The sequence below is a fragment of the Cryptosporidium parvum genome, chromosome 2 (genome assembly GCF_000165345.1).
Source record: "Cryptosporidium parvum Iowa II chromosome 2, whole genome shotgun sequence".
NCBI lineage: Eukaryota > Apicomplexa > Conoidasida > Eucoccidiorida > Cryptosporidiidae > Cryptosporidium > Cryptosporidium parvum.
The window spans coordinates 543,935-571,132 of NC_006981.1; the positions used below are offsets into that span (position 1 = coordinate 543,935).

The following is a 27,198-nucleotide window of genomic DNA, read 5'->3' on the forward strand; positions in this document are numbered from 1 at the left end:
GACCAATTAGTATTTGTTTATAAAGCAATATTAATGGATAGGCGAGGCGGGAAATACGTCGTCAACGCATACTGCTTTTCAGTGGAACTGTCTAGATGGGATTAGTTGTTAAAAAAAAAAGAAAACAAATAAATGAGATCGAAAGGTAGTTCTATTAAAGAGAAAAATTCCGAATATACACCCAAGGATGATGGTGTATTGCTTCCAGAGAAAAGAAGCTTATTTAAAATATCTGATAATGGCGTTACAGTCCCTAGATTGGAGTTGTTTTATGGGTATCTGAATATTCCATTGAGGTATATTTCACTTTTACTTCTTGCTTTGAAGGCAGTATGTGTAGTATTGTGTACAAGACTTAGTTTTAGATTTCCTGCAAAAGATGGACGTAATTATATTCCTTCAGTGGCAGTTGTTTGTTCAGAATTTATCAAACTAACAGTCTCGTTAGCCATGATTTTTATTACAACCGCAAAAAAAGATATTAGGGCTTTTCCAAAAGCACTATATTTGGAATTTGTGTCGGATAAGTTTGGTAACTTAATAGTTTTGATACCGGGGGTTCTATTCCTTTTCCAAAATAACTTACTATATATTTCATTGAAAAGGCTTCCTGCAGCTCTTTATCAGGTCATGTATCAGCTGAAAATTCTTACAACTACATATTTTAGCGTTCTAATTCTGAAGCGAAAACTTAGTTTAACTCGTTGGTTCGCATGTTTTTTGCTCATTTTTGGAGTTATAATGATCCCAAAGAAATCAAAACACTCTTCTACAGAGCGTACTTCGGGGTTATCAGAGTTTATCATTGGTCTTTTTGCTGCTTTTACTTCTTCATTTACATCTGGGCTAGGGGCCGTAGTGCTTGAAAAAGTACTTAAGGATACCGATGAACGCATTCACACAGGAAATGGTGAATTCCAGACTACAGTTTGGGGAAGAAATGTAATTCTTGCTTTAGTTGGAATAATTGGGGGAGTTCCATTAGCCTACTTTAGCTCCAAGGACCAAATAGCACAGTATGGAGTTTTTCAGGGTTTCTCTCCGTTCGTATTGTTGGTTATATGTTTGAATGCAGGAACAGGTTTCGTAGTAGTTGCAGTTTTAAAATACGCAGATGGAATCTTAAAGTGCTTCTGTAATGCACTTTCAATTGTATTAATTACGCTAATATCATGGCTATTTTTGGGAGACACAAAAATGACTCCTAGATTCGCGTTTGCAGCAACTATTGTTGTTTGCGCAGTGACAATTTACTCTTTAGACAAAGTAATTCCTCGGAAGTTTTATTCAACGGAATTGTTTAGTTCTAAACTTTCATCTAATAATACCGATACCTTTGATTCAGCTGAGAAAACTGAACAATTTAAAGGTCTAGAGAAAGATCCAGAAAATTCACTCTTAATTCAGCGAGATACGAAGACTTAAATATTTGACGGCCACTTACTTTCGTATATTTTTGACATTTTTCCAAGCCTAAATTATTAATATATGTATTTTTGTGAGATCGTAATGCCTAAAAACTACTTATTAGTAATTTGATAAGTTTCGTGATAATTTACGAATAATTCATGCGTAATTAACATTGATGTTTGTAATTATTAAATAAGTCCTAGGCTCTACTGAAAGTATCTCTTATAAAAATTGATATATTTTCAAGTATTATTTTTCTCTTTAGAAAAATTCGATCTAGAATCCTGTGATTAATTGCTCAGATTCGTTTTGAATGCGCAATGATTTTAGTATAAACTATTTCGAAGAATATTTAAGTTGTAGTATTAAGATGTAACCTATCTACTTTATTAGCGCGTTAGTTGGAAATTCGAGTTGATTATTTTATGGTGCTTTAATTGGCGCAATAATGCGGCCTCGATGTGGGTAGTCTCATTTGAAGGTAACTAGATTTTACGTACAGGAATGGATAGAATTGGTGGACAAGTTGGGCCATCTTGAAGCTTTAGAATGAAGGTTGAACAAAATGTGATAACAACTGAAGCAACCCGATTGCTAGAATGCGAAGCATTCAAAGAGAGAAAAATGTTTGAAATTTACTATTCCAACGGCCTTTATTATTTGGCAATTTTCAAGGGAAGATATAACATTCAAATGAGATTTCTCACTCTAATTTTAATGTCGGTTCAGTGTATTTGCGTTGTATTATGCATGAAGTTGAGCGTTACTTATCCAGCAAGCGATGGAAAACAATACTTAACTCCAGTTGCTGTAGTTATGGTCGAAATTTTGAAATTACTTACTTCTCTGTTCATGATTTTCCAGATTTCTGGTGGAAATTCGTTCAAGGAGTTTATTTATGCTTTAAAGTGCGAGTTTCTACATGATGTACGAGGAAATCTTCTAGTAGTTGTTCCAGGAATTTTATTCTTGTTCCAAAACAACCTTACATATATTGCAATTGAGAATCTCCCTGCTTCTATATACCAAGTAACTGCACAATTAAAGGTACTTACTACTGCATTGTTCAGCGTTGTATTATTAAAAAGAAGTCTTAGCACTACTAGATGGTTTGCTTGTTTTTTGCTATTTGTTGGAGTATTATTGGTCCAAAAAACCAATATTAGAAATAAAGGGAGTATTAATTCTTTCCAGCTCATGATTGGCTTTTTAGCATCAGTCACGTGCTCTATCACATCTGGTCTTGGATCTGTAATTATCGAAAAGGTAGTAAAAGACCCGGATGACTCTAAGATTGTCTCTTCTGATATCGAAAACTCTACAAAACTAGATAATCTAATTGATGAAAGACCTAACGATAGAGTTCAATATAAGTCTTCAGTTTGGGGTAGAAACGTCATTCTATCCCTTATTGGAATATTTGGAGGCACTCCTATCGCTTGGATTACATGTAAAGAAAAAATAATCAGAGATGGAGTTTTCCAGGGTTTCTCTTGGCTAACTATTTTAGTTATTTTTCTGAATGCGTACGGAGGTTTCATTGTAGTCGGCGTTCTTAAATACTCGGACAGTATTATGAAATGTTTTTTCAATGCTTTAACTATCGTTATCATTACCATATTGTCTTGGGCATTTATGGGTGATAATACGCCTTCGATCAAGTTCTTCATTGCATCCACGATCGTAATTATAGCTATAAGCGTATACACTTTTAATAAAGTTTTCCCAGATTCGTTCTACACAAAGTTTTCAAGGCTCTTTAAATTCAAGAATAGAAATACAGAATCTCATTAACAGTTTTTCTTCGAATTTTCAATTATTCACATGTCTATTGCATTATTGCTAAAAGTGAAATAGTAAAACTTCTATCGAGACCTAGATGTTAATTTCATAAAACTTATAGTAATTGCCTATTTTTATGAATAATCTCACGTAAATATGAGAATAGACAACTTTTTTACAAAACAAATACGGAATTGATTAATTTAGTTTAACTAGGGCTTTTACGTCCCAACATTTTCGTTGAGAGAGGATTCGGTTCTATTGGATGTAGTCTTCGAGGGATTAGGAGCCTTAATTTGCTCAAAATCTCTAAATTTGAAAATCACGGTTCTCAATGCTATGGAAATGATGACATTAAGCATTAAGAAAAAAACACACCAAAAGGTAAGTTCAATTTTCCAAAATTTAGGGAAAATATTGTTATTGTATTGCCCGTAAAATGGTGAAGAAAGTTTAATCCAGTTATCTGGGAGCGATCTTGAAGTTTGATCGTCACAGTTAATTCTCAGAATACAACCTAATCGAGACGGCTCCATCCAGATGCAAAACAAAATGAAAAAATTCATAGTAATATTCCATATAATTAGAAGAATATTGGTTTTCATTGGAATAAGAGAAGATGAACGTAGCCAAATTGGCCATACTTGGTTGACTAATTGGAAAGAAATGTAACACCAGGACGAAGCGGCTTCAATATTATCTTGTCTAATGTGCCAAAGGTAAACCGGAATAGTTAAATTGTACCTGAAACAACGTTCGATTCCATGCTTTGGGAGAACGAAGTGAACTAGTCTGTTAGAAATGACAAAAAAACCTAGTAAAGAAATGAGCAGAGATAGAAAACTTGCAGTATAAAAAGTGTGGAATCCAACATGGCTCTTAATGTTATATATCTGTTTATTAATCAGTGCTGATGGGCTTTCATTGTCAACCAATAACATATATTTATCGGAATTCACATCAATAGCATAAGTATTTAGGTTTTTAATTCTTGTATTGACGCAATCTGAGTTACAAGTCTCAGGATAATGGCTGCTCGTAATATCATGCGAAGGATGATTTATAGTCGTATTCACATTCTTTATTTTATATTCTTTTGGTCTGGAAAATGAAAACAACAATAGTGGAAGTAAAGTACAAAAAATATCAATGAAAAGCCATGCCATAGCAGGTATCATTGCTTGAGATTGCCATAAGAGAAAGGTTTTGCATGTAACGAAGAATATTCCAAGCAAAACTATATGTTGATACATTGATACAAATGCAAAAACAACGCCTCGAGACTCTATTACTAGTCTACAAACAGAATGTAAACCATATGGGAAAATCTCTGAAATAAATGGAGCAACAAGGCCATTACATTTAATTGTTTCTGTTATTAAAAGACCTGAGTTTGCTTTCTGTAGTGCAATAATGTCATTTGGACCATCACCAACCATAAGTACAGTCATTCCTAGCCTTTCAAGTAGTTCAACCGCCATAGATTTCAGTTCAGGAGTAAATCTGGCAAAAATGGCAGTATTATAAATGATTTTTGAAAATATAGATAATTCAATTAGCTCATCTGGAGCTTTGCGTTTGTAGCCAGCATACGTTTCCAAATTAAGGATATTAATAAATAGTTTGAAAGCATCCGATGATAGTGCAATTTGAAATTTATCTTGAATAATTTGTTGAGGTATAATGCCCGATAATGCACGAATTTTGTTTTTATTTTTCAAAGAAAATTTGACTTTTCTTTTTGAATTTTCAATTTCCCAAACTAAATTATTCTCCAGGTCAATGTAACAGGAAGCAAATCTATTAAAAATCATACCAAGTTCTTTTGCAACAACGATTGCTGAATTAATATTGTCTCCCGTAATAATAGGGCAGTGAAAATTACCATTCTTCAGCAGCTTGAGAACTAATTTTGCTTCTGGCCTTATAGGAGAATGTAGCTGGGCTAACCCAAGAGGAATAAAAGATGAGCTTAAGTGCTTATAGGAAAGAGTATTATTGCTAGAATTAGCTTGATCATTTACCACTTTATAACAGTATCCAAGGATGTATGAACCTGCGACTTGGTTCTCGAGTATATCATTAGACCAGTCTCTGAAACTAGTTCCATCACTACAATCGTCATAATTGGTTGTTAATTCCACAATCTTCTCTGCTGCACCTTTCATAAAGAGCATAGATGTAGAGCGAATACAATACAAGTTTGAAGAAAGTTCAGATTCAATCGAATACTTCTTTATAGCTACACTTTGAGATCTTAGTGTTTCATCAAACGGATATCTTTTCGTTATCTCGACTGCATCACAAACAGCAGAAATATATTCAAGTGAATTTTTTGGGTAAACATTGTCAAGCTGTTGAATGTCAAAGCTTGCCCCGTAGTCTAAAATTAGATGAGATTCAAGTTCTATAACCCTCTCAAGGAAAGTCTTTCTATTACATAAGGGAATAATAAAAAGCCTTTCAGAGCTAAAAGTAAATACTTTATAGCCACAAAAACCTGAGTAGTTATACAAACATTGTTCTAGTTTAGACCCAGAAGGGCAGCTGAAGGAGTTCTTTCTTGTTAACTGTAGTGGCCCTGCCTTTTCAAATATTAAATTATTACATGTAGCCATTGCCAAATGCATTAGATGGTCTCTTGTATTATTTCTAATTGGGTAGATATGTACATTATTAATTGAAAACGTAGGGACAGTTAAAGTACCTGTCTTATCAAAACATATTGTATCTACAAGGAGCAGCTGATTTAATTTTTTGGGATTTGTTGTTAGAATATGTTCACTGTTTAGATACTTGATTGCATTGTTAAAGTACAAAGACATGGAAGAAGTAGACCAAAAAGGAATGATATAAATTATCGTCGAAACAATGAAAAATATCGAGCCGATCTCAAAAGATAAAGTATATGAATCGGTTAAAGCAATAAAAGTTCCGTATATGAAACACAAAATCCAAAGAGGTTCTGGAGTAAAATTCCAATTTCTTTTAATGCTTTTGTAAAGATCGCAATGCCTACCTAATGATGAGATTGATTCTGAAGTAAAGTCACGTCTTGAGTTCGATGTTAAGAGAGGAGGCAATCCTTCAGTAAATCCATGTTCGTCATTGGCGTTAGAATGGCCTGAGGTAAATGTTCCATGAAGTGTAGCTGATCCTGTTCTTGTTACCATAGCTAGCGTTATGCCAGTTGATGAAACTTCCAAAACTTGGCTGCCAGCATAAAGATGCCTAGAATTAGATAGCACGTCGCAGGCTAAGGAAAATTCAGAGGGAGCAATTTGAATTCCACCTGTCTTACATTGTGGAGTCGCTTCACCAGTAAGACATGATTCATCTACCACAACATTCCCATTAAGCAGTAATAAGTCAGCAGGGATCCGCATGGCCTTGTCTATGAAAATGACTGTACCAGGAAAAAGTTCTTTTGACAAAACAAAGGAGCTACCGGCATTTGAATATGAATGGGGCTTGTATGGCCCTGTAAGATATCTATAAATATCCCAGTCATGTTGAGTAAGCACTTTTTCTGTTTCAATATAATTACGTCTGGACTTAATAATTGACCAAGAAATTGTATAAAATGTAATTATGGACCAACAAAGAGGCCAGACAATAAATGAATAAAAAAGCGCATCTAATAATGTCATAATACGAATAATGTTTAAAACTGAGGTAAACTCAGAAAAAATGAGTTTCCATAGTGAAAGAGGGTATGAGCCTAAGCTGTTAGTTCCAACAAATTCAAGAATTTTATCTTTATCATGGTTTCCAAAGGATTCAATAACTTGGTCCCTTACCTTTAGAAAGTCGGTATTTTCTACAGGAAAACTTTCAGCGGCTTTTCTGGACAAAATTTCTCTGGACCAAGTGAATTCATTTTCATACCACCAGTATTTCTCTCTACGGTATTCAAAGTATCTATCAGTCTCTGTACCAAAAAAGTTGATTGGCTCGCTTCTTTTAATGATACGACAGAGCTTAGTAACTGGAAATTTTTCCAAAACACGAATATAATAATTACCAAATAATTTGCACCATATGTTATTTTTTGAAAATCTACAAGATCCTGGGAAGCTGATAGAGATAAATTCGCAGTCAGAAAGATCCTCAGGTACTAGGAATATTTGTTCAAAAGATCCATATTTTGCTTTCAGTAATTTTAAAAAGACAATACAAAATATAACAGTCAATAAACTTCTAGCATAAATTTTCACAGCTTCATGCCAATTAAACGAAGACTCAAATGTTTGTGTATACGATTTGTAAAACATAATTGCTACTACAGAAACATGAAAAACGAATGGGTAAAAAATCAAAAAAAATATCTCAATTTGTCTGAGGAATTCTCCAAAAAAAGATTTTTTTAAACCAACTATTTGGAATAACCCTGTTTTACCTTTGTTTACATGCTTTGTTCTAATTTGATAACAAATAGCCAACATTAAGTGAAACAACAAAACAGTTGAAATGATAAAAAATCCACATTTTTGTAGATATAGTAACCACTCAAAGATATTATCCATTTGTTATAAAACTACTCCCATAGTTAAAATATCTTGAAGGGGTTTTTGAACTTATACTATGTCTTAAGTAGTGTAAGCCGTTTCCAATAATTGAATAAAACTTGATATCGTTAAATAAAAAATAAGTATTCTTTAAAAATTATGGACAGAACTTTTTTTAAATAATAAAAGTATAATATTGAATATTAAAAAGTCAAAATTTCCATCTAATTTACTCTTAAGATGAATGATATTAATTAAAAGTTGTTCTAAATACAAGTATTTTCCAATTTGTATAAAAAATTGCGATTGCAACGATAATAAAGCTGGCGCCAAGCTGCTTATCCATAAAAAATTATTAAATGTAAATATTGATACATAAGTTACCAGTTTAATGCTATTTTAAGTAAAACTTTTACATATTTGTAATTCTAAAGGTTTTTCTAAAAGAAAATTTGGTTTCAGAGATTTGTCTGGACAGCTATTTATGTATTCTCATAGATATTTGCGCAGCTAAATACATATTACTTAATTTAGGTTAAGTAAATTAGAATACCATCATATTTAAGATCTAACTAGAAAGTGGTTTTCGAGTCTTCTACACTGATTATGGAGGACTATTCACGCGAATATAGTGAAGTTTTATTACAGTTGAAAGAATTACAAGATTCAGAGGCATTTTTAGAACCAGTAAATTGGAAGAAGCTAGGACTTGATGATTATCCGGATATTGTAAAAAATCCAATGGATTTAAAAACTATTGGAAAGAAAATTAAGGCGAACTTTTATACAAAAGCTGAACAATTCTGGGCAGATATAGATTTAATTTGGCACAATTGTCAACTTTATAATCACGAATCTTCGGAAGTTTACCAACAGAGTATTAGGATGCAGGATGCGGCGAATAATCTAAGAGATATGTTATTTCCCTCAATTTCTAAGAAAATTAACAAGAGAAAGTACGAGTACGATTCTCATACTGAATCAGAAGATGAAGACTCATCAAATATCTTAAAAAAAACATTATTATGCCAGAGGATGTCTAGACTTTCTCCAGAGCTTCTCGCTTTAGTAGTTAGGCATATTTATTCTCAAGATCAACAAATAATTCAGCATAGTGGCGAACATAAATTTTCGATAGACATAGATTTCATGAACAACCAGTTATTCTCTACTACTTCAGCGCTCACTAAGAGACTCTTAAGATTGCAATTATCCTAATATCTAAAGATGCAGAGTTCAAATGAAAATATATGCCAGAAACAATTATTTATAGAATTTGAAAACAATTGTTTTGCATTTGCATTAAGGGATTGCACTTTATCCTGTTTGAAATTCCATATACACAAACCTAATTTAGAAAAGAAACAATTAATTAAAATCTTAGACATTTTTTTTTTATTTTTAGTTCAAACTTGACAACTGAGCCTGCTGATATTGCATTTTCAACTTGAATCCCCATTTTTAGTCGATCGGTTTGTATGAGTTTTCTCTCTCGAAAGCGGTATTGAACTAGACAGTGGCGCAATACTTGTGTTATGTTTAGCAAATACCAGAATGTTGAAAAGTTAGACGGGAGTAAACGTACACTTTCACAGAAATTAGTGTCAAAGATATAGGCAAACAAAAGAAATTTATTTGCGAGGGGCAAATGGCTCCAAATCTTGGGTGGGGTAAGGCTGGCTAGGAATTCTCAAATTATATTTCTGTAAATTTAGAAAAAAAAGCTTCAAAAAGTACAAATATCAGTTTTATATTCAAGTAATAGCTAGAAATGGTAGCTGTTGTATCAAGCGACTCTCACAAAGAGAGGCAGTCAAATCGTCCCAGGTTTATTACTCCTGTCTCAGCGGCTGAAAAAAGTATTCCTGTAGTTCCAGCTCCTGATGAAAAAACTTACAAAGAGACGACAGAGGCGATTCGACAAGTCCTCAATGAATGGAATATAAAGATAAGAGGACTAACAAAGATGATAAATGATAGAAGCGTGGGGAGGGAAGCTTTCGATAGAAAAAAAAGTGAGTTCCAGGCAAAGCTAGATGAATATCAGAAATGTATTGAGAACCTTGAGGAGGAAAGGAAACTATGTATGGCTAAGATAAATGAAAAGTCTAAGGAGGGCCGTGAGATGAAGGCTAACCTTCAAAGCCTTAAAAAATCTGTAGGGTATAAGTCAGAGGAGGAGATTGAGGCAAAAATTAAAGAGATTGAATATCAGTTGGTTACTTCCACGTTATCTCTCAAGGATGAGAAGAAGTTACTCTCACAAATTTCTCAACTTAAACAAAGCCGTCCAATAGTTGGGAGGTTTGCACATATGGATGCAAGTGCCTCATCATTTGAGGAAAACTCAATCATCCCATTAAGAGCCAAGATTAGTTCAATTATAGAAGATCTCAACAAATTTCGCAAGCAAAAGAAGGAGGTATTTGATAAATTGCGTGCCCTTACAGCAGACAGACAAAAGGCTTTAGAACCACTTAGATCGCTTTATGATGAAAGGAGCGCAATGCAAAGTAAGGTAGAGGAACAACATACGAAACTTCGTCAATTGAGAGAGGAATACGATCGTGAAATGAAGTTGTTTATGGAGTATCAAAGTAAATTGAGAGCTTTAAGATCAGAAAGAGTTAAAGAGGAAAAAATCTTAAGAGACCTCTATAGACAACGTGATGATTTAAGGCTAGCATTAGAGCAAGAGGACGATCCTCCAATTTCTACTGAAATGCAACTTGTTCAACAGTCTCTAAGCTATATCCAGAAGCTTATGGAATCCCATGGCGTTATTGACAAGACTTCACAATCCACAAAGGACAAAGCTACCTTAAGTGATGAGAGTAAGAATCTCTCTGCTTCTGCTATCAAAGGACGTGACAAAGATGAGTCAGTACTCTTGCCAAAGAATCAGAGGAACGAAGAATATCTAATTCCTCCTAAGGGAAAGAAAAATAAGAGAAGACAGAACTCATCTTCAAATAACTCTAGCTCAGCTCACAAGTCTCTAGTTGTAGACTTTGCCACAATTTCAACCTTTGAGAAAGTTGACTTGGATGTACCTATGACTACTGATGACCTTCCTAAAGCTTATTCACTTTTATTGGAAAAACATCTTAAACTTAAAAGTGAATTTGACGAGAAATTTGCAAATCGCGAGAAGAGGAAGGAGGAGATACTCAAGAAACTCGGTGATATAGAATTAAAAATCACTGAGGCTGGAGGGATTCTTGAAGACGCAGTTTCCTCTCCAAAGATTGAAGAATAAAGGGAGTGAGCTGTTTTCCATATTATGGAAAGACGGCCCTGTAGATGAGAAGACAAAACCTGCCAGTCCATAGTTTTAATTAAGGGTTTTGATATTCTCTAGCAGCAGTTTGATCTTAGGCAACTAATTTTAAGTATTTCTACCTAGCTAGTAGCGGGTTATTGCTAATGTTATCTGTTATTTTGCTTTTTGAAACTACTGATGAATTGGGATTATTTACATATCTTTTTAAGTATAAGATAGTCTCAACGTGTTTCGTAAAAGGAAACATGTCTACGGGGACTGCGCATTCTGGAAAAAACACGGGAAAATATTCTTGCTGATCGGTATGTGGGTCATATGATGAGCATAATTCTATGCAATTCTTAACAAGCGACTCAACATTACAGCTTACATAAATTAAATACTCTATTTTTGCCATCTTTCTCAGTGACTTAACAACGCTTGAATGTAGCCCACTTCTAGGAGGGTCAACAATAGCAATTACCAAATTATTGGATGGTAAATTTTCTAAAAAGCCTGGTAATATGCTTTCTGCTGTACCTGTATAGTATTTTGCATTTTCAACTCCAATATTTTCAGCGTTTTTCTTAGCAGAATTTATTGCTTCTCTCGAACAATCTATTCCAATAAGTTCAACATCTTTAAAATTCCTTCCCAAATCACGAAAAATATCTAGTAACGTTAGCCCAATTGCTCCTACCCCACAACAAATATCCAAAATGATTAATTTCTTTTTTTTAAGATTTTCATTTTTTTTAAGATTTTCCAAGAGCTTTATCTCGATAACTTTTCTTATCTCGTTGTATAAGGTTTCACACCCTTTTGTGTTTGTTTGAAAAAAAGACAATGGGCCAATAAATAGTTCAGTATTTCTTATTTTAAACGAAATCTGGGGGCTTCCATGAAGCAAATCTAACTTTCCAATATCAAATGTATCTACAATAGAATCGGACTGATGAAGATACAAACTTTTTATTTTATATCCTATAAGGTCCATTTCAAAGCTTTTATCAATAAACTCTTCTATCAATAAATCAACTATTTTATTCTTAACTCCAATCCTTTCTACATTTGTGGTCTGAATAGTAACCATTATTTCTTTATTTGTTTCTGACAACCTAATTAATAGTAATCGCCAAATTCCGCTCCTATTCCTCCTCGAATAAACCTTAAAATCACTCTCTCTAGAACTCATCTTAACCATTTTTTCGGTTTTTTTAATAATTGGAATAATACAAGGATTTATGATTTCTAATGTTTTAGTATCTTGGATGTCATTCGAATTATCTACTTCATTTGAATTGTCTAAAACACCAATTGTAATAGGCTCAAACCTATCTATATAAGCTACAAATCCTACTGAAATATCAGAATCTGCATCCAAAATTTCGTTATTTGTATAGCCAATAGTGAATTCATATTTGTTTCTGTAAGAATACGGTATCGTTCCCTTATCCTCATCTTTTATACTAACTATTGGAAAAGCTTGAATTAATCCTTCAAAATCTACAAGACTGAAACTATTCGTCATCCTCTCTTTCTTTTCAACCTTACACCATTTGGGTGGTATTAAGCCTTTGCTGGTTGCGCTCTTCCAAATGCTTTTAGAAAGTAAACCTAAATTTCTTCTCACTAGATTGTTTTTAAAGTCTAGTTGATTAATGTAGGAATCATTGTATAAAGGAGTAACTTTCTTTCTAAGATATTCAAAGCCACAATTTTTTGTACTACCTTCGTTCTTGTCAAGCTTAGCTCTTTTTTTTGCTGGGTTCTTCATCTCAGTACGAATTTATTATTGGTAATAGTTGACAATATTTTAGCATAGTGATTTTGGCGGGAGCTATAAATTAATTTTGAAAAATGAAAAATCATTTTCTTCAGTAGTTTAAGCGTTTAGGTAAATGAGGAGGAGAAGAGAAAGAGCCTCAATTGAAGTTATTAAAAATTTAATAAATAATTACTTTAAGCTGGTATTAAGTCTCTTACAGCAATATCTAAGTTCATATTTTTGTAACTTTTGGTTAATTATATCTATAAATTACCGCCAGTATTATTAATACGATATTGAGATCAAGAAACACATTTTGATTATTAAATAAAAATAACTATATCAATATTATTATTGTTTATTTATGGGAAAGACAAATTATATTAATTTATGAGCTATTTTTGGTTTACGAGTTTAAGGAACTCATTTAAATTAAAGAGTTTTCACAATGTCAAACGTACTGACATGCAAAGCATTAAAGATATTATGCGGAGAAGATATACGTTACTTTGAGCTTGCAGAAGTTGCATACTTGGCTCGAATGAAGAAACTTTACGTATGCTTAGGAAGACATTCGATATATTTACTGAAAAGGAATTTAAGGAAAGTAATTACTGGAGGAAAGCTAAAGTATTCTCAAATTGAGGGGATTTATGAAGATATAAGCAAAGATACCCGGTTTTTAATTCTTCTTGATAATGAAAGGGATGAGAGATGGGTAGATGACAAACTTATTATCAACTGTTTAAATAGGCACGTGCTTTGTAATTTTCTAGAGATGGCCTGGAAAGCTGATCATGCATTTAGAACAGGAAAGTATTATGACTTTCCTAGGTTCGGAATCAACTTGAATGAAATTAGAAATGAATTAAATATTTCTAAGAGTAAAAATTCGAGTATTGATAAAATTAAATCAATTGCAGTTTGGGGAATGAATTCAAGACAAAAAAACATTAAGGGACGGTATGAAAAGTGCAAATTTACAGGGATATTGGACGAAAAAACACTGCTAGCAATTCAAAAACAATTAAATTTATTAGAAGAAGGATACACGACTACAATATTTCCATTTGCTAAAATAGAAGAGTTTCAAGACTATAGAAAATATATCTTCGATGGCTATTACTTCTTTGCAAAGCAAGGTTTTGAAAATAAAGCAACTCAATCACACAACTCACAAACAGGTTCATATGTATCATATAACGGCGTTGAAATTAATATTAATGTACATCCACAGATATTTTTAAACCAAAAGAAACCAAATACTAATGATACTCAAACCAGAGAAAATAAAGGGGCAGAAACAAAAGGTTACTCAAATATTGGAAGCAACCTGTATAATGTTGCTCAAGAATATGTTAGGTTTCTCTCCAATATGTCAACCGATAAAACTTACTCTGTATATCTTAATGGCCAATACAACAAAAAAATGAACCTCTCTGATGACATTTCAACCTGGTCTTGTTGGGAGATTTTTATTAAAACATCAAGAATGAGCATTGTATGCATAATCATGAGGAGATGCTATATCCCTCCAACTTTAGACTCATATCAAGATATTTCAGTAACTTATACTTGCTCATATAAGGATATGAAGTATTTCAATTTAACTGATAGAGATTTGTTGAGAGAGTGTAGACTTTCGGCGGATTCGATTTCACCAATTTCTCAACATCACACTTTATACACAGAATTTATTCAGTCCCAATTGGATACTTTGCTATTCGACGAATTTTCATATAGTTGGATATCTACAAATATAAAGTTACATCCAGCATTCAAGGTAGGAGCAAGATCTTTTCTCAAGTCAATCCTTAAAATGTTGGATAAAGCAAATATTCTAGCAGATAGTGAACTAATAGAAGAAATTGATCTATTGGAAAAAAGCGGTTCAAGTAGATACGACCAAGAGAACGAAACAAAAGTTGAAGTATTTGAAGATCCTATGGCATGCATTCATGAAATGCTTTCACAAATTTCAGGGGTAGACAAATTCTCTAGAAGTATTATTGAAAGACAAAAATTACATTTTTTTGAGCTTAGGCTTGCTAGGTATTTATCTTACTGCGTTGATGGAGGCCTACTTGGAGCAAAATTTATTATCGAAGACCTTGTATCCTCTGTTGGGATGGCAAATAGGAATGTTGATAGTAAAATAAGGCAAGTTTTGGATTATTTGTTACATGTCAGATCGAAAGATATGTCTACGGATTATTGTCAATTAAAGCTTGTAAATCTCCTTCAGAATCCGAGATTTGTAAGAGATTATTGCTTTGTGCCTTCTGTAATGGCAAGATTTGTAAATAGCGGATATTGTGCAAGACTTATCCCGGCTGGGAAGGAAACATTATATATAGAATTTCTAATGAATCTTTTAACGCTACCTATAAAAAATAACTTTGGGCAAAGATCGCAATTAAGAATATCTATTCTTCAACAAGTGTTGCACGCAACAGGAGACTCTAAAAAAAGGGATTATTATATTCAGATGGTCCCTCTACTTGTTGAGATTTTTTCTGGAAATGAGTTGGACGGCGATAACACTGGTTCAAAGTATGCTGGGGCTGCTCTACTTAATCTATGCTTCTCAAACGATATATTAAAAAGTGAGCTTGTAAAAGCAGGGATATCTAGCGCAATAGTTAAGAAGCTTCAGAAAAGAGACGACCTTCAACTGACAAAAATATGCCTCTCCCTCGTGGTAAATATTTCTAAAGACCCTTCACATCGACAAACCTTGATAGCGGAGGGGATATTACCAATCATTGCTGACTCTCTCCATGAGATTCTTGAAGATTTTAGGCCATATAATCAAGATTTAGTTTTGCAGAAGAACAAAATCCATGGACAATTTGGAATTCATTCAAAACAAAATAGCGACTGGGATGTGCTACCTATTATTTTAGGCGTAATTGGCCAATTGAGCAATGAAAACGATATAAAACACATGTTCATTTCTAATTGGTGCGTGCTTGACTATATTTTGTACCTTTTCCACAACCTTGAAGTTTATGTGGGAAGTAATAACGACATAATTTGTAAAATAATTTTTTGTATAAAACAGCTTTGTAATTCGAGTTGGATTGTGCAACTTCGTGTTGGTAAACATTGTATTCCAACTCTTATTGAAATAATTTCCACACCATTAAATAAAAAAGAAAGGAGAGAGGCTTCAACTATGAAATTTATTCAGTACTATTCTTATTGGGTCCCTTTTCATACTATATCAGAAAATAGGGATTCTTCTATTTTTCTTAGCGGAATAAATGGAGATGTAATTTTTCATTCGTTATTATTGCTAGAGACTCTTTCTTATTATCATCCAAACTGTTTGGAAATGATTTCATTCGGTATTGAAAATGCACTTGATCTGTGCTTGGAGTCTTATTGCATAGACACTATAGTAATAAAACTAAACTACCTAAAAGACGTAGTAAAGAAAGTATCGCTCAGGATTTAGTCACTCCACAACGATTTTAGAACATAATTATAGTATTCTAATTGCGTATTAAAGACTTTGAACTACTAATTCTGAATTAATTGAAACATTGTATTTAACTTTGAAATAATATAACATTTACTTATCAGGAAAATGTGAAATATTTGGTATGAAAATTAATTATCAGATAATCTGCGAGTGTTAATTATTGTAATCATTATTATTTAGAGATTAAATATCTATAGTACATTTAATTCCATACTTCAAATAGGAATATTCCGCTACTTGATATTACAACGCTTTTAGTATAAATGAATAAGATATCCACCCCTGAAAATATATTCTAGTCTGACCCGCAACAACTATATATTAATTTGCAAATCCAAATCAAAAAGATGACCTAAGTTTATCAAGTTAAACCAAACCTGTTAACTAATTGAATATTGTAACGAATCCAATTGTTATATGAAAACAAGAATAGAAGTATAAAATTTAACGAAAATAAACCAGAATATTATTTAGAATAACACTCCATACGTACTTTCTCGTTGCTAATTACTTGTTCATTAGTTTAAACGGCATTCCAAATAGAAAACTAATTTCGTGAAAATTATAAAAAAAAGGTATCTTTCCAAATTCAAAAAAACTTAGTCTTGAAAAGTTTAGCATTAATCTTACAACTGGTTCCATATATCAAGACAATTTATATACAATTCTGATAATAAAGAATAGAATGATCTATACTCCTCAAAGTATCTTTAAGATATACTGATCTGAGATTTAAAATATTTATAATGATCTTAATTTCCCAGTATTTATTAAGTTGAGTTAGCGTGTTTGATACTTTCGAATGAATTTCCTCTAATTACCCCTAATATTGATGATGACTGCTTAATTTTTGGAGGAGGTGGTGGCGGTGGAGGAGGTATATGTAGGGGAGTAGAAACAGAAGGGAGTATCAAATGCGGCGGAGAGTCAGTGTATAAATTTGCAACTGGAACTTGGCCAGGAAATATAGTATTACTATTATTCTGGTCGCAGCCGCTAATAACTGGATTGTACCCAATAATATGTAAAGGAGGAGCTTCAAAGGGACCAAAGTACTGATTAGAGGGGATTCTCTGCTTCGCAGCATTAACATTAGAAGGAGATAGAGGTAATCCAAGGCCAACTCCTAATATACCGCTTCCTATTCCTGAAGTACCCGTAAAAGGTCCCTTTGAACATTCAGCAGATATATTGAGATACCCTCCACAAATACTAGAATAATCACCAAACGGGGATTGGATAATTTGAATAGCTCTTTGAATTTCATTCCGAAGGTGCTTTTTATTATTCTCATCAAAAATAGGTCTACATGCAGGTGGGCCCGGAAAAGGATTTCTTATATCACAACAAATACCCGGAATAGTAGTATTAATAATGTCTGGAGAGCTGATATCAATGACTGTAGTCCAAAGATGAGTTTCAATAAATTTAAGAAACCTGTAAAATAATGTGTGGCTTTGAGAAAACTTGAGGAACTTAGATTCTTCAAAAATTTTTACATTGTTAATTAATGTAGGAGGGTCGCTAAATAATTCATCAATATCAAAAATATCTCTCACAGAATTTGGACCGCATTCCTCATTTTTTTCTTTATCGCTGGTTACTTTCCCGTTCGAGTGTGTATTATAACCCTTAATATCAGCTAAAAAGCAATTGCCATATTCTTTATTGGCATTTGACTCTGATTGCTTAGTACCATTCTTGTAGCCAGTATCAATGGAATATCCGACGCTTGCAACCGACGCCATATTAGATTCAGAACAAGCACAAGAGTATTTTGAATCGGAACAGTTAATGCATATATTATCTGAACTTAATATTCCAGGAGAAAGAGAATACGTACATGCGGTGCTTCCTATTGAGGACCTGCTTGATTCACCAAACGCTTCATGTTCCTCTGGTGGCTTATCTAAATTTAAGTTCTTTACATTCAGAAGTGTTTTTTCGGAATGAACATCCTTGCTGATAGAATACCTGTTTTTTACGGAAAGTTTGGCAGCGCGACCGCCCTTTACTTCATCTAAATCTGATTTATATTGAAATTTACTACCCTTTACAACATCAAGGTATAGCATTTTATATCCAACACCATCTTTTTCAATTGAACCTTTATCCGGCTCAGAATCAAAACTTGAATCGCTTGAGCTGGCTTGTTCAGCTACTCCAGCGCTTCCAGATGCCGTTTCTGTGTCGTAACTAACATTAGTTACATCTTCTATATCATCTTTGTAATTCACTGTCTCCTCTTGATCTAATTCAGAAACCAAAGAAGGAAAATTCCCATCTAAATAGCTTTCTTCTGGAATTCCCTCAATTTTTTCAATTCCATTTTGCAAATAAATGTCACCTTTCCCTTTTTTGTAATTGCCCTTAATTGAAGTAAGTGTCAAGTTGTTCTCACTGGATTTGCATCTGCTTTGGATGTGATCAGAATTTAAATCTTCTAGTATATCCTTAAATATTATTTTTGATGCATTGTGTGACTTTATAAAGAACTCATTTGCATCAATAACTGGAAGAATGCCAATTTTTTGGAAAAAGTATATAACACAAATTGTCCAGGCGTATCCGCCAGGGAATCCATTTAAGGTATTCCTAAGCCCACGAAACCTTGTCCATACTTTCGTTAGCACAACAACGTGGACAACTCGAGGATCCATTCTTGCATACCATGTAAGGATTCCAAGTCTGCTTTGAATAATAGGTAATGAATTGGCCTTTTGAATCTTGCATAAAGAGCCCGAAGTTTGCCCATCCTTAACTTCTTCTTGGTTGTTAGTTGATGGTAGAGCAATTGAAATATCTAAAACTATATCTGTATGAATATGAAGCATTCTGATAATTGGTATGTGAGCACTGGTTATATCCTGTATACACGTGAATGGATTACGAAGCTTTCGTACCTCTGCCGATTGGTCTAACGGTACAGCGCCCTTCCCTTTCAATTTATTTTCATTATTCAATGAGTTCATGCAATCGAAAGAGTCAGTTGATTTATTCTTACTCAATGCATCTAAAACATCTAATGAGTCACTTTGTAGCAGGCCTAGAAGTTCCTGTAAAATTAGGCCAGGTGGCTTAGTAAAAATATCAGATATGGGCGCATCTCCATATTTAGCTTTGTCAAACGAATCCTTTTTTGGAATCAATGCAATATCAACATCAGAAAATTGATCAGCGAACCCTGTACTCGTTGAACCGTATGGAAATACTAATAAAGGAATTTTAGATTGCTCAAGCCAATTTCTAAGGTCACTAACCACGCTTGAAACTTTCAGACGAAATTCTTTATTTGGGATAAGATAATTTATTACATTTAATGTAGAAATTTCATAGCTTCTTAATGAATATGGCTGGAAATAAGGGATCTGATAATTGAATATAGCCGGTGCGCATGCCCCTAAATTATTACCTATAATACCAGTTGAATTAACACTTTGTTGAGGATGAGAGGAAATATTCCCTGGTAAGATTAAATCTTGTTTTTGGGTATTTAAAGATATTTTTGAATCGGGAAAGTAGTCTGGAGGAGGGGGAACAATATGACCAAAGTTGCATTGAGGGATCAAATGATTGTACCAAAACTGGTGGGGTATTGGGGATATTAAAGGAATGTGTACTTGACCATATTGCTGAACTTCTGATATGGTATTATTTTGAGCAATTCCCTGTGAAAAGCTGCCTTTAGATTGCTGATTTGAATCGTTTAAACTATTACTTCCAATATTTAAATGGTTTGTAGTATTTTCGATTATTACGCTGTTTCTGTTCTTGTTATTATTATTAACACTTGCCTTTGATATTTTTGTACAATCGGAAGCTGATGTAGATAACGACTTTTGGGTAAATGTTACAGCTGATACAGAGGTTGGGGAACACGATGTGGAAAGCGGAGGTAAGTTAGAAGCTAAATTTTGTATACTATTAAAATTGGAACGGATTTCCCCACAGTTTGATTTATCTGGTTTCTTTTTCCGGTGTTGTGCATGATTTGGAGCCAAAGACGTATGACCAAGTTTGTTTGGAGATTGACCAGAAGAAATCTCAATTCCGCATGAACTACCTATGTTGCTGCTATCCGTTTGCGTACTCTTAGCAGAATTTGAGTTGATTTTTTTGCTAGAGTGAGCTGTCCTACGCCCAGATTTTCCTGAAGCGTCTTTTTTTTCAGATATAGGGTCTAGAACTTTATCCACACTAACTAGAACAGAGCGTCTTCTCTGGTCAGCTTCTGCATTTCTTTTCCCCGTAGCTGTCATTGACTCCCCGACCGACCGTCAAAGAATTAACAAAGGCTAAACTAGGGTATTAAAAGAGTTGAATACCTTTGTCAGTGCCCGTCTCTAGCCACAACAGTTAGGAATCCAACTTACTCAATTTATATTGCTCCGTGTCTACGTTTTGAGAGACAAACACTCTCTCGAACTTTAGTCAACTCTAACTCTCAAGTAGCTTCTGACTGTTCTTTTCTTATTGCAACAGCCACTGCATTATTCGAGGGCCTATGCACTTCTTTTCGTGCTTAAAAATTTGAATATACTTGCAAATTTTAGTTCGCAAAATTAGACTCAAGGTTTACCGCCATCGACGCGCCTTCAGTGCCTAGACCCGCCTTGATTTGAATTAACACGTAAATGTTGATATTAATTTCAAATTGTTAATACCGCAATAGACGCAAATAGAAGATGGACATTAATTTCTCGAGAATAAATATGAGTCAACTTAGCTAGAATAATAGTACTTAAGCACACTAGGAGGTGAGGTATTCACAGCTTAATACGAGCTATTTTTCATTGCAATTATTTGGGAATTTTATTCTGGAAAGTATTGCATGCATACAATACCTTTAATGGTGCAAGAATTTTTTTACTAGATGATATTCAATGTTTGGATTCTGTCGATATTTTTGTGAGAATAATTCTTGTTAAGCTATCCAAATTAATATATGCGAACATATTAATTCGTATTAATTACTTGCCTTGTTAGACGACTGAATATGCGTAAAATAGCTATTTTCAACCCTTCGAGATTCTTTGACTTGGAAAATACAGTTTCTGTTTTTAAATATGGCTCTACTATACGCTCTAATGTTGTAAGTTTTGAACCTTTTATATCTTGATTTTGTCATTTATTGTAAAATCCACTCCAATCAGGCTTTTAACACAAGAATGCATGACTTCATTGTAGTGATTGATGGAGGTTTAGAAAAAGCTATAAAATGGCACCAAATGATGATGACTGATTATCCATATCACTATTCTAGGATTTCCATATTTGGCCCTAAATATATATCAAAATTTCAGAGGTTCTCAAAACTGTGTCCCATATTTTACAATTCGTGCGTTATCGCCAACGAAAAAAAGGCAAGTTAATTTTAAGTAAATATGATCGTTAAATATATTTAACTATATTAATTTAGGTAATTAAATACGGCGTAATTTCAAAGGACGATTTGGCCAATGCACTCACTAATTGGACGTCACCATTTGTTTTGAATAGATTTCAAAAAATGGTAAGTTAATATTATCATGACCCATGTTTGATAGGCTGTTTTCAAAGCAATTCGACTCTAGATTTTCCCAGTAGGAGTCATAGATACCTATTTACAGTCATTAATTTTACAATGCGATGCACAAACAGCAAGGCTTTTTTTACTAAGTTTATGTGAAGATGATATATTTGACAGAATTGAATGCGACCATAATCTAGAAAATTCATCAATCAATTTTAAAAATCAGGAAAGAAAAGTTTCACTGCTAGAATTTCTACGTAAAATTGTAAACTCTTCATACGCAGGTGACATACGCTTCTTATTTAATGACAACAGTATAAAATTATCTGAAAATGAATTATATGATTCATTACCTTTTTTAACGGCTAGATACCTCCCCTTTATTATTAATTACTTCCAGAATAATAAATCCGGATTTGCAATAGAAGGTGCTAACTTAAGTACTTTAAATGAACTTTACAAATTAGCAAAATCAATTACCGACAGAATGGCATTCAATTTAATGAAAAACCCGATGTCTGGAATGAATAGCGAGTTTTGTGTTTCTGAAGATTGGAACTTGTTTATAAAATTATTTTTCAATGAAAAGATAACGCTTAAGGTACGTGTAATGAAATTTTTATTACTATTTATTGCCTTTAGATAAATCCAAGCAGAGAATGGAGAGCTAATGAATTTTTACAGCTTCCAAACGAGTTTAAAAGTAGAGCAAGCAGAATAGCTGCAAGAAAAAGACTTTTGAAACTACTACCAATTAATATATTATTTAGTAAATACATTTATTCTTTACACCATTCCGCCTTGCCTTGGAGCCCTAATGTTATTGATGAAACTATAAGAAGATATAATTTTAAGTGTTCTTTGTTGAGCGTCTTAAAAAATATATTATCTAATTTTGGAAGAATCGTAAGTTACTCATTACTTTGAAAATGATTTTTTAATTTCTAATATTTAGACCTTCTATATTAAATATAAGCTAAACCAAACAGTAAAACATCTAGATTAATGATTGAAGGGATAATATTACTTCATTTAACTAATAATTTAATTGCTTAATCGACTGAAATATTCTGACCCTTGCCAATATCCTGATCAAATTCTTTTTCAAAGAAATTGGCGCCTGCTAGAGAGCTGCCTTCATGTGAGTCATATTCGACACTTCTGGAATATGCAGAGTTATATCCCAAATTTTCTTTTTGCGCATTTAATATTACGGTAGCTGGCTGAGAATATCTCCGCAAGTCTAGAGTCATAGTAGAACTTGTCTGCATTTCTCTATTTTTGTAAACGCCAATAAGTGTATCTGCCTGGGAAAAAAGTCTATCTTTAAGAGAAATAACAATTGATTGAAATGAAGCTTTTTTCAGGAATTTGGCTATGGACTGTACATTACGAGGATCAAGAGCCGCATCCACTTCATCTAGTACGAAAAAAGGAGATGGATGATAACTTTGCATTGCAAAAAGTAGTGCTAACGCAGCCATTGTTTTCTCGCCTCCGCTAAGTTGCTGTATGTCTCGGAAACGTTTAGATGGAGGCATTGCATGAAAAATGACACCACATGAAAAAGGCTCTTCCAAGTTAGTATCGTCCAAATCTAAAAATGCTTGACCGCCAATATTAGAGTCATCGCATGTCAGTCTTGAATAAAAATCTCCGACTGCCTCTTTTACAGCTTCGAAGCATTTCATGAATGATTCTGTCCGTCTTTTACGAAGTGATTTATACGACTTATCAATTTCCATTGACTTTTTTCTTATATCTCTTTGATCTTCTAAGAGTGCTTCCAATTGTGCATCTATTTCTTTAAGCTTCCCTTTGGACTTCATGTTTGGGTTCAAAGACTCTAGCTTATGTGAAATGTCAGAAATATTCTTTTTAAGTCTCGAGACTTCACTTTCTATTTGTTTTAGTGATTTAGAAGAATTTTTCTGCCCTTCCGTCAATGCACTGTAGTCTATTTGAATCATTGGGGGCTCAAGATATTCAAGGTGGTTTTCACTCTTGCTTTTACCACTTGTCTCAAAAAATTCCCAATACTTTCTAATGTCATCATATTCTCCAGAGATTAAAGGAATTTTAATGTTCTCAAATACAATATTTTTCAGTAATATAATCAGTTCACCATTAAGAGCTTCTAATTCTTCATTTTTGGAACTTCTCTCAAGCTCTTTACTTGTGCAAAGCCCTTGGAGTTCTAATAAAGCTTTCTTTTTTGCCTCTAGTTCTTTTTGGATTTCTTTCTTAAATGATGTAATTGATTTTATTGAATTTTTAAGATTAGTTTGTTTAAATTCAATTTGTGAAACTTCTTCGTTCAATTTCTCGATTTGTTTGCATTCTTCAATAATCAAATTTTCAATACGAGCTAAGTTGGCTTCTTTTTCCTTAAATTTTTCCTTTAGTGTATTGTCTCTTTTCTTAATACTATCATATTCTTCTATGATAATATTCAGCCTGCTGGAAAGTTTCTTTCTCTTCTGTAGTTGTTCTTCATGTTTTTTTCTTGATTCGTGTTCGAGCGAAGCAATATCCTCTATATTTAGTTTTTTTGAAAGTTGTTTAAAATGCCTCTGATCAGAATCATGAATCTCGTTTCGTATATTTTCCAATTTTATGCACAAACTTTCGTATTCTGAACGGTGTTTCAATATTTCCTCCTCTCTCTCTTTGAATTGTTTTTCTAAAAGGCTTATTCCTGTACTTTTCTCATTTTTGTTTTTTTTATAAATTTCAATTTTTAACTCTATAGCATTTTTATCAATTTTCAGTCTCTTTAAATTTTCTTTCAATCTATATAATCTTCTCTGCCCATCAGATTCTGCTTCTTCAAGCTTACAAATTTCTTCATTTAGTGTTTCGATTTTGCTCAGTAAATTTGCATATTCCTTTGCAAAAACTTTGTTGCTCATCTGATTTCTAGAAGAGTCAGCGGAGATATTGCCATTCTTAAGTATTTTTTCACCATCGAAAGTCATCACTTTAGGTATTATTCCCAATCTTGGAGCTTCAGTGTAAAATATTTTCTTAGCATCTTCCAGGCTTTGCGTGAAAATCACTCCAAAGAGACAAAATTCTAATACGGGAAGTATCCTTTCATCTGATGAGTGTAAATTGTCCTTAGCTAAAGACCTCATTGATTTGTTATTATTGCATATAGCTCTTAAGTTAGCCTCCATAACTGTTGAATTGCCTCTCTTATCTAATTTGATAGAGTTCAAAGGTAGAAAATTCATTGGTTGTTTTCTATGTTGTTTTAGCCAGCAAATGCAGCTTTTAGCAGTTTCCCAAGTACTAACCACTATATATTCGCCATACTTCCCAAGTGCGGAGTCTATAACTGAATTATATTGTTTATTATTTGAATGACACATGTCAGAAAGCCTCCCAAAAACAATGTTTTCTTCTTTCCCAATTATCATTCCAGTATTTATGTAATTCTTCATATCTTCAATTAATTTCCTTGATTCAATTTCTTTTTGAACTTCTCCTTTTCTTGCATCTATATCCTTAATTCTTTCGTTAAATGCATATCTTTGCTCTGAAAGCTTTGCTATATTATCTGTAAAGCCATTAAAATTGGATTCCAATTCAAATATTTGAGAATTTAGCTCTAATTCAGTTTCTTTTGAGTGGCTTAGCTTTTCTTCCTGTTCATTAATTTTTGCCGAAATTGAATCTAACAAACTCCTACTAGTAGTTGATTGAATTTGAATTTCTTCATTTTCTTTTTCTAAAATTTCAATTAAACCAAGTTTATTTGCAATTTCTCGTTCTATTTGAAGTGATTGTTCTCTTAATTTAGAAGATGCTATATCTGCTTTCTTTTTGCATTCAATGTATTCTTGTAAATCAAAAGACATTGCATCTATGAATTCAGAGGATTCTTGTATCTTCAAATCTCTCAACTCATTATTAATTGACTGCGTCTTTACCTCGTATTCTTCTATTAATTTTTTGTTTTTCTGTTCGTATGTTAGCATACTTTCCATTTGTTTTTGTAATTTTTTTAGTTCTAATTTATTGCGTTTAATACTATTTTCGTATTTGATTATTTCATTTTTCTTTGAAGATTCATCCTGTTCCAGTTTTTCGAGATCATTACACTGTTTGCTCCATTCTAGATTATCCTTGGCAAGCTTAGATTCACTATCCCTAATTTTTTGTTTTTCACTTTCAATATTTTGGCATATTAATGTAATTTCATTATCTATAGCTTGTCGCTCATCAAAATACTTTCCCCCCATATTTTCATTGCAGTAAAGTTGAAAAAGTACCAGCTCCAATCGATTATTTGCCTTTTGTTCTTCTAATCTCTCATATTCATTCACTTCCTCAATTTGCTTCTGCAGTTCTCGTCTTTCTGCTTCGAGGAGTTTTCTCCTATTGAAACTATTATGTGATACGATTTGATTTAAGCTCTGTTCATTAGATAAACGATCATATTCTTCAATAAGTTCATCGCTGCCAGAAATTTGTTCAAAGAGTTTTGTCAGTTCTTTTGGTGCTCTTTGCGCCACATCCTCTACGTCGCCTTGAAAGACAAGAAAATTTCTCGCTTTAACTAAAATGTTATAATCTGCCAGCTTGTTTATATATGTTTCCTGCGAGACAACATTTTTATCAATTAAATACCTTGATGCTCCGCTTGATAAAATTCTCCTTGAAAATACTATTTCTTGATTATTTTCAAACTGTAATGTGAAAACAAGAGAAACCTCAGCATTATTTGACAAGTTTGATTGAGAACCTTTCTGAGAGAGTCCTACAGTATTGTTTGGCTGCGATATATCAACTGGCCCTCCTTCCTGCTCTGGTCGGTAGATTAAATCTTTCAAATTTGTGCTTCTCATGTCATTTGATGATAATCCAAGAGCAAAAGATAGGGCATCCATTAGGTTTGATTTTCCTGAGCCATTTGGGCCTACAATACATGTTAGACCTTCAGAAAATGGTCCAATAATATGCCTCCCATTGTAGCTTTTAAAATTCTCAATAATTAATTTCTTTATGAAACATTTCAGGGTTCTTTCTTTTCTTTTTTCACAAAAACCTTCAATTTGTACCATACTGTCAGTATTATAGCTAATTTTTGAGTGCATAATTCATCATTCAATCATTCGGTAAAAGAATAACATTCAAAAAATAATTTGAATTTTCTGTCCGAATTTTTTTATGAATTCTACTTGTGTTATTGCCTTATTCCTATTTTGTCCTATACCGGTCAATTTGCATGCAGGCTTAAACCCCACATTTGGGCGGTATGTGATCGTGCGCGTTTTTGCTTTATTTCATGCATTGCGCCAAAAAAGAATGATATATTTTTTTCTAAGGGACAGGAATTATTTAAACGAAATTAGATTTATGAGGAGAGAATAAGAATTCAATTGTGAAGTTGACAACTCATCAACTAGTTTCACCATTTGATTGAGCAATTTCTTAAAAGAATACCTTCAAGGTTCAAGAATA

At 33.2% G+C, this 27,198-nt stretch overlaps 10 protein-coding genes across 10 annotated transcripts; 6 read left to right on the forward strand and 4 right to left on the reverse strand.

Moving 5' to 3' along the window:
• Positions 1–132: 132 nt before the first annotated feature.
• On the forward strand, positions 133–1,425 carry cgd2_2660 (UDP N-acetylglucosamine transporter-like nucleotide sugar transporter with 10 transmembrane domains; the record flags this gene model as incomplete). Its single annotated transcript, XM_626468.1, has 1 exon — positions 133–1,425. One exon carries the CDS (start codon positions 133–135, stop codon positions 1,423–1,425), a length of 1,293 nt encoding a protein of 430 aa, XP_626468.1.
• Positions 1,426–1,959: 534 nt separating this feature from the next.
• cgd2_2670 (UDP N-acetylglucosamine transporter-like nucleotide sugar transporter with 10 transmembrane domains) lies at positions 1,960–3,204 on the forward strand (the record flags this gene model as incomplete). The annotated part of the gene is made up of 1 exon (XM_626469.1): positions 1,960–3,204. One exon carries the CDS (start codon positions 1,960–1,962, stop codon positions 3,202–3,204), a length of 1,245 nt encoding a protein of 414 aa, XP_626469.1.
• Positions 3,205–3,413: 209 nt separating this feature from the next.
• Positions 3,414–7,718, reverse strand: cgd2_2680 (possible MgtA, cation transport ATpase, signal peptide, 12 transmembrane domains; the record flags this gene model as incomplete). Its single annotated transcript, XM_626470.1, has 1 exon — positions 3,414–7,718. The coding sequence occupies one exon, from the start codon at positions 7,716–7,718 to the stop codon at positions 3,414–3,416; it is 4,305 nt and encodes a 1,434-aa protein (XP_626470.1).
• Positions 7,719–8,300: 582 nt separating this feature from the next.
• On the forward strand, positions 8,301–8,918 carry cgd2_2690 (hypothetical protein; the record flags this gene model as incomplete). The annotated part of the gene is made up of 1 exon (XM_001388185.1): positions 8,301–8,918. One exon carries the CDS (start codon positions 8,301–8,303, stop codon positions 8,916–8,918), a length of 618 nt encoding a protein of 205 aa, XP_001388222.1.
• A 553-nt stretch (positions 8,919–9,471) lies between these two features.
• cgd2_2700 (Brf1p like coiled coil protein) lies at positions 9,472–10,959 on the forward strand (the record flags this gene model as incomplete). The annotated part of the gene is made up of 1 exon (XM_626471.1): positions 9,472–10,959. The coding sequence occupies one exon, from the start codon at positions 9,472–9,474 to the stop codon at positions 10,957–10,959; it is 1,488 nt and encodes a 495-aa protein (XP_626471.1).
• A 139-nt stretch (positions 10,960–11,098) lies between these two features.
• cgd2_2710 (TrmA RNA methylase) lies at positions 11,099–12,751 on the reverse strand (the record flags this gene model as incomplete). The annotated part of the gene is made up of 1 exon (XM_626472.1): positions 11,099–12,751. A coding segment is annotated over one exon (1,653 nt), but the record flags the coding sequence as incomplete, so codon positions are not given.
• Positions 12,752–13,178: 427 nt separating this feature from the next.
• Positions 13,179–16,190, forward strand: cgd2_2720 (ARM repeat protein; the record flags this gene model as incomplete). Its single annotated transcript, XM_626473.1, has 1 exon — positions 13,179–16,190. The coding sequence occupies one exon, from the start codon at positions 13,179–13,181 to the stop codon at positions 16,188–16,190; it is 3,012 nt and encodes a 1,003-aa protein (XP_626473.1).
• A 797-nt stretch (positions 16,191–16,987) lies between these two features.
• Positions 16,988–20,476, reverse strand: cgd2_2730 (Po1 beta superfamily nucleotidyltransferase; the record flags this gene model as incomplete). The annotated part of the gene is made up of 1 exon (XM_626474.1): positions 16,988–20,476. The coding sequence occupies one exon, from the start codon at positions 20,474–20,476 to the stop codon at positions 16,988–16,990; it is 3,489 nt and encodes a 1,162-aa protein (XP_626474.1).
• Positions 20,477–21,313: 837 nt separating this feature from the next.
• Positions 21,314–21,732, forward strand: cgd2_2740 (hypothetical protein; the record flags this gene model as incomplete). The annotated part of the gene is made up of 2 exons (XM_001388186.1): positions 21,314–21,580; positions 21,637–21,732. Coding segments are annotated over 2 exons (363 nt in total), but the record flags the coding sequence as incomplete, so codon positions are not given.
• Positions 21,733–22,781: 1,049 nt separating this feature from the next.
• Positions 22,782–26,831, reverse strand: cgd2_2750 (SMC1 structural maintenance of chromosomes 1; the record flags this gene model as incomplete). The annotated part of the gene is made up of 1 exon (XM_626475.1): positions 22,782–26,831. One exon carries the CDS (start codon positions 26,829–26,831, stop codon positions 22,782–22,784), a length of 4,050 nt encoding a protein of 1,349 aa, XP_626475.1.
• Between the last annotated feature and the right edge of the window lie 367 nt (positions 26,832–27,198).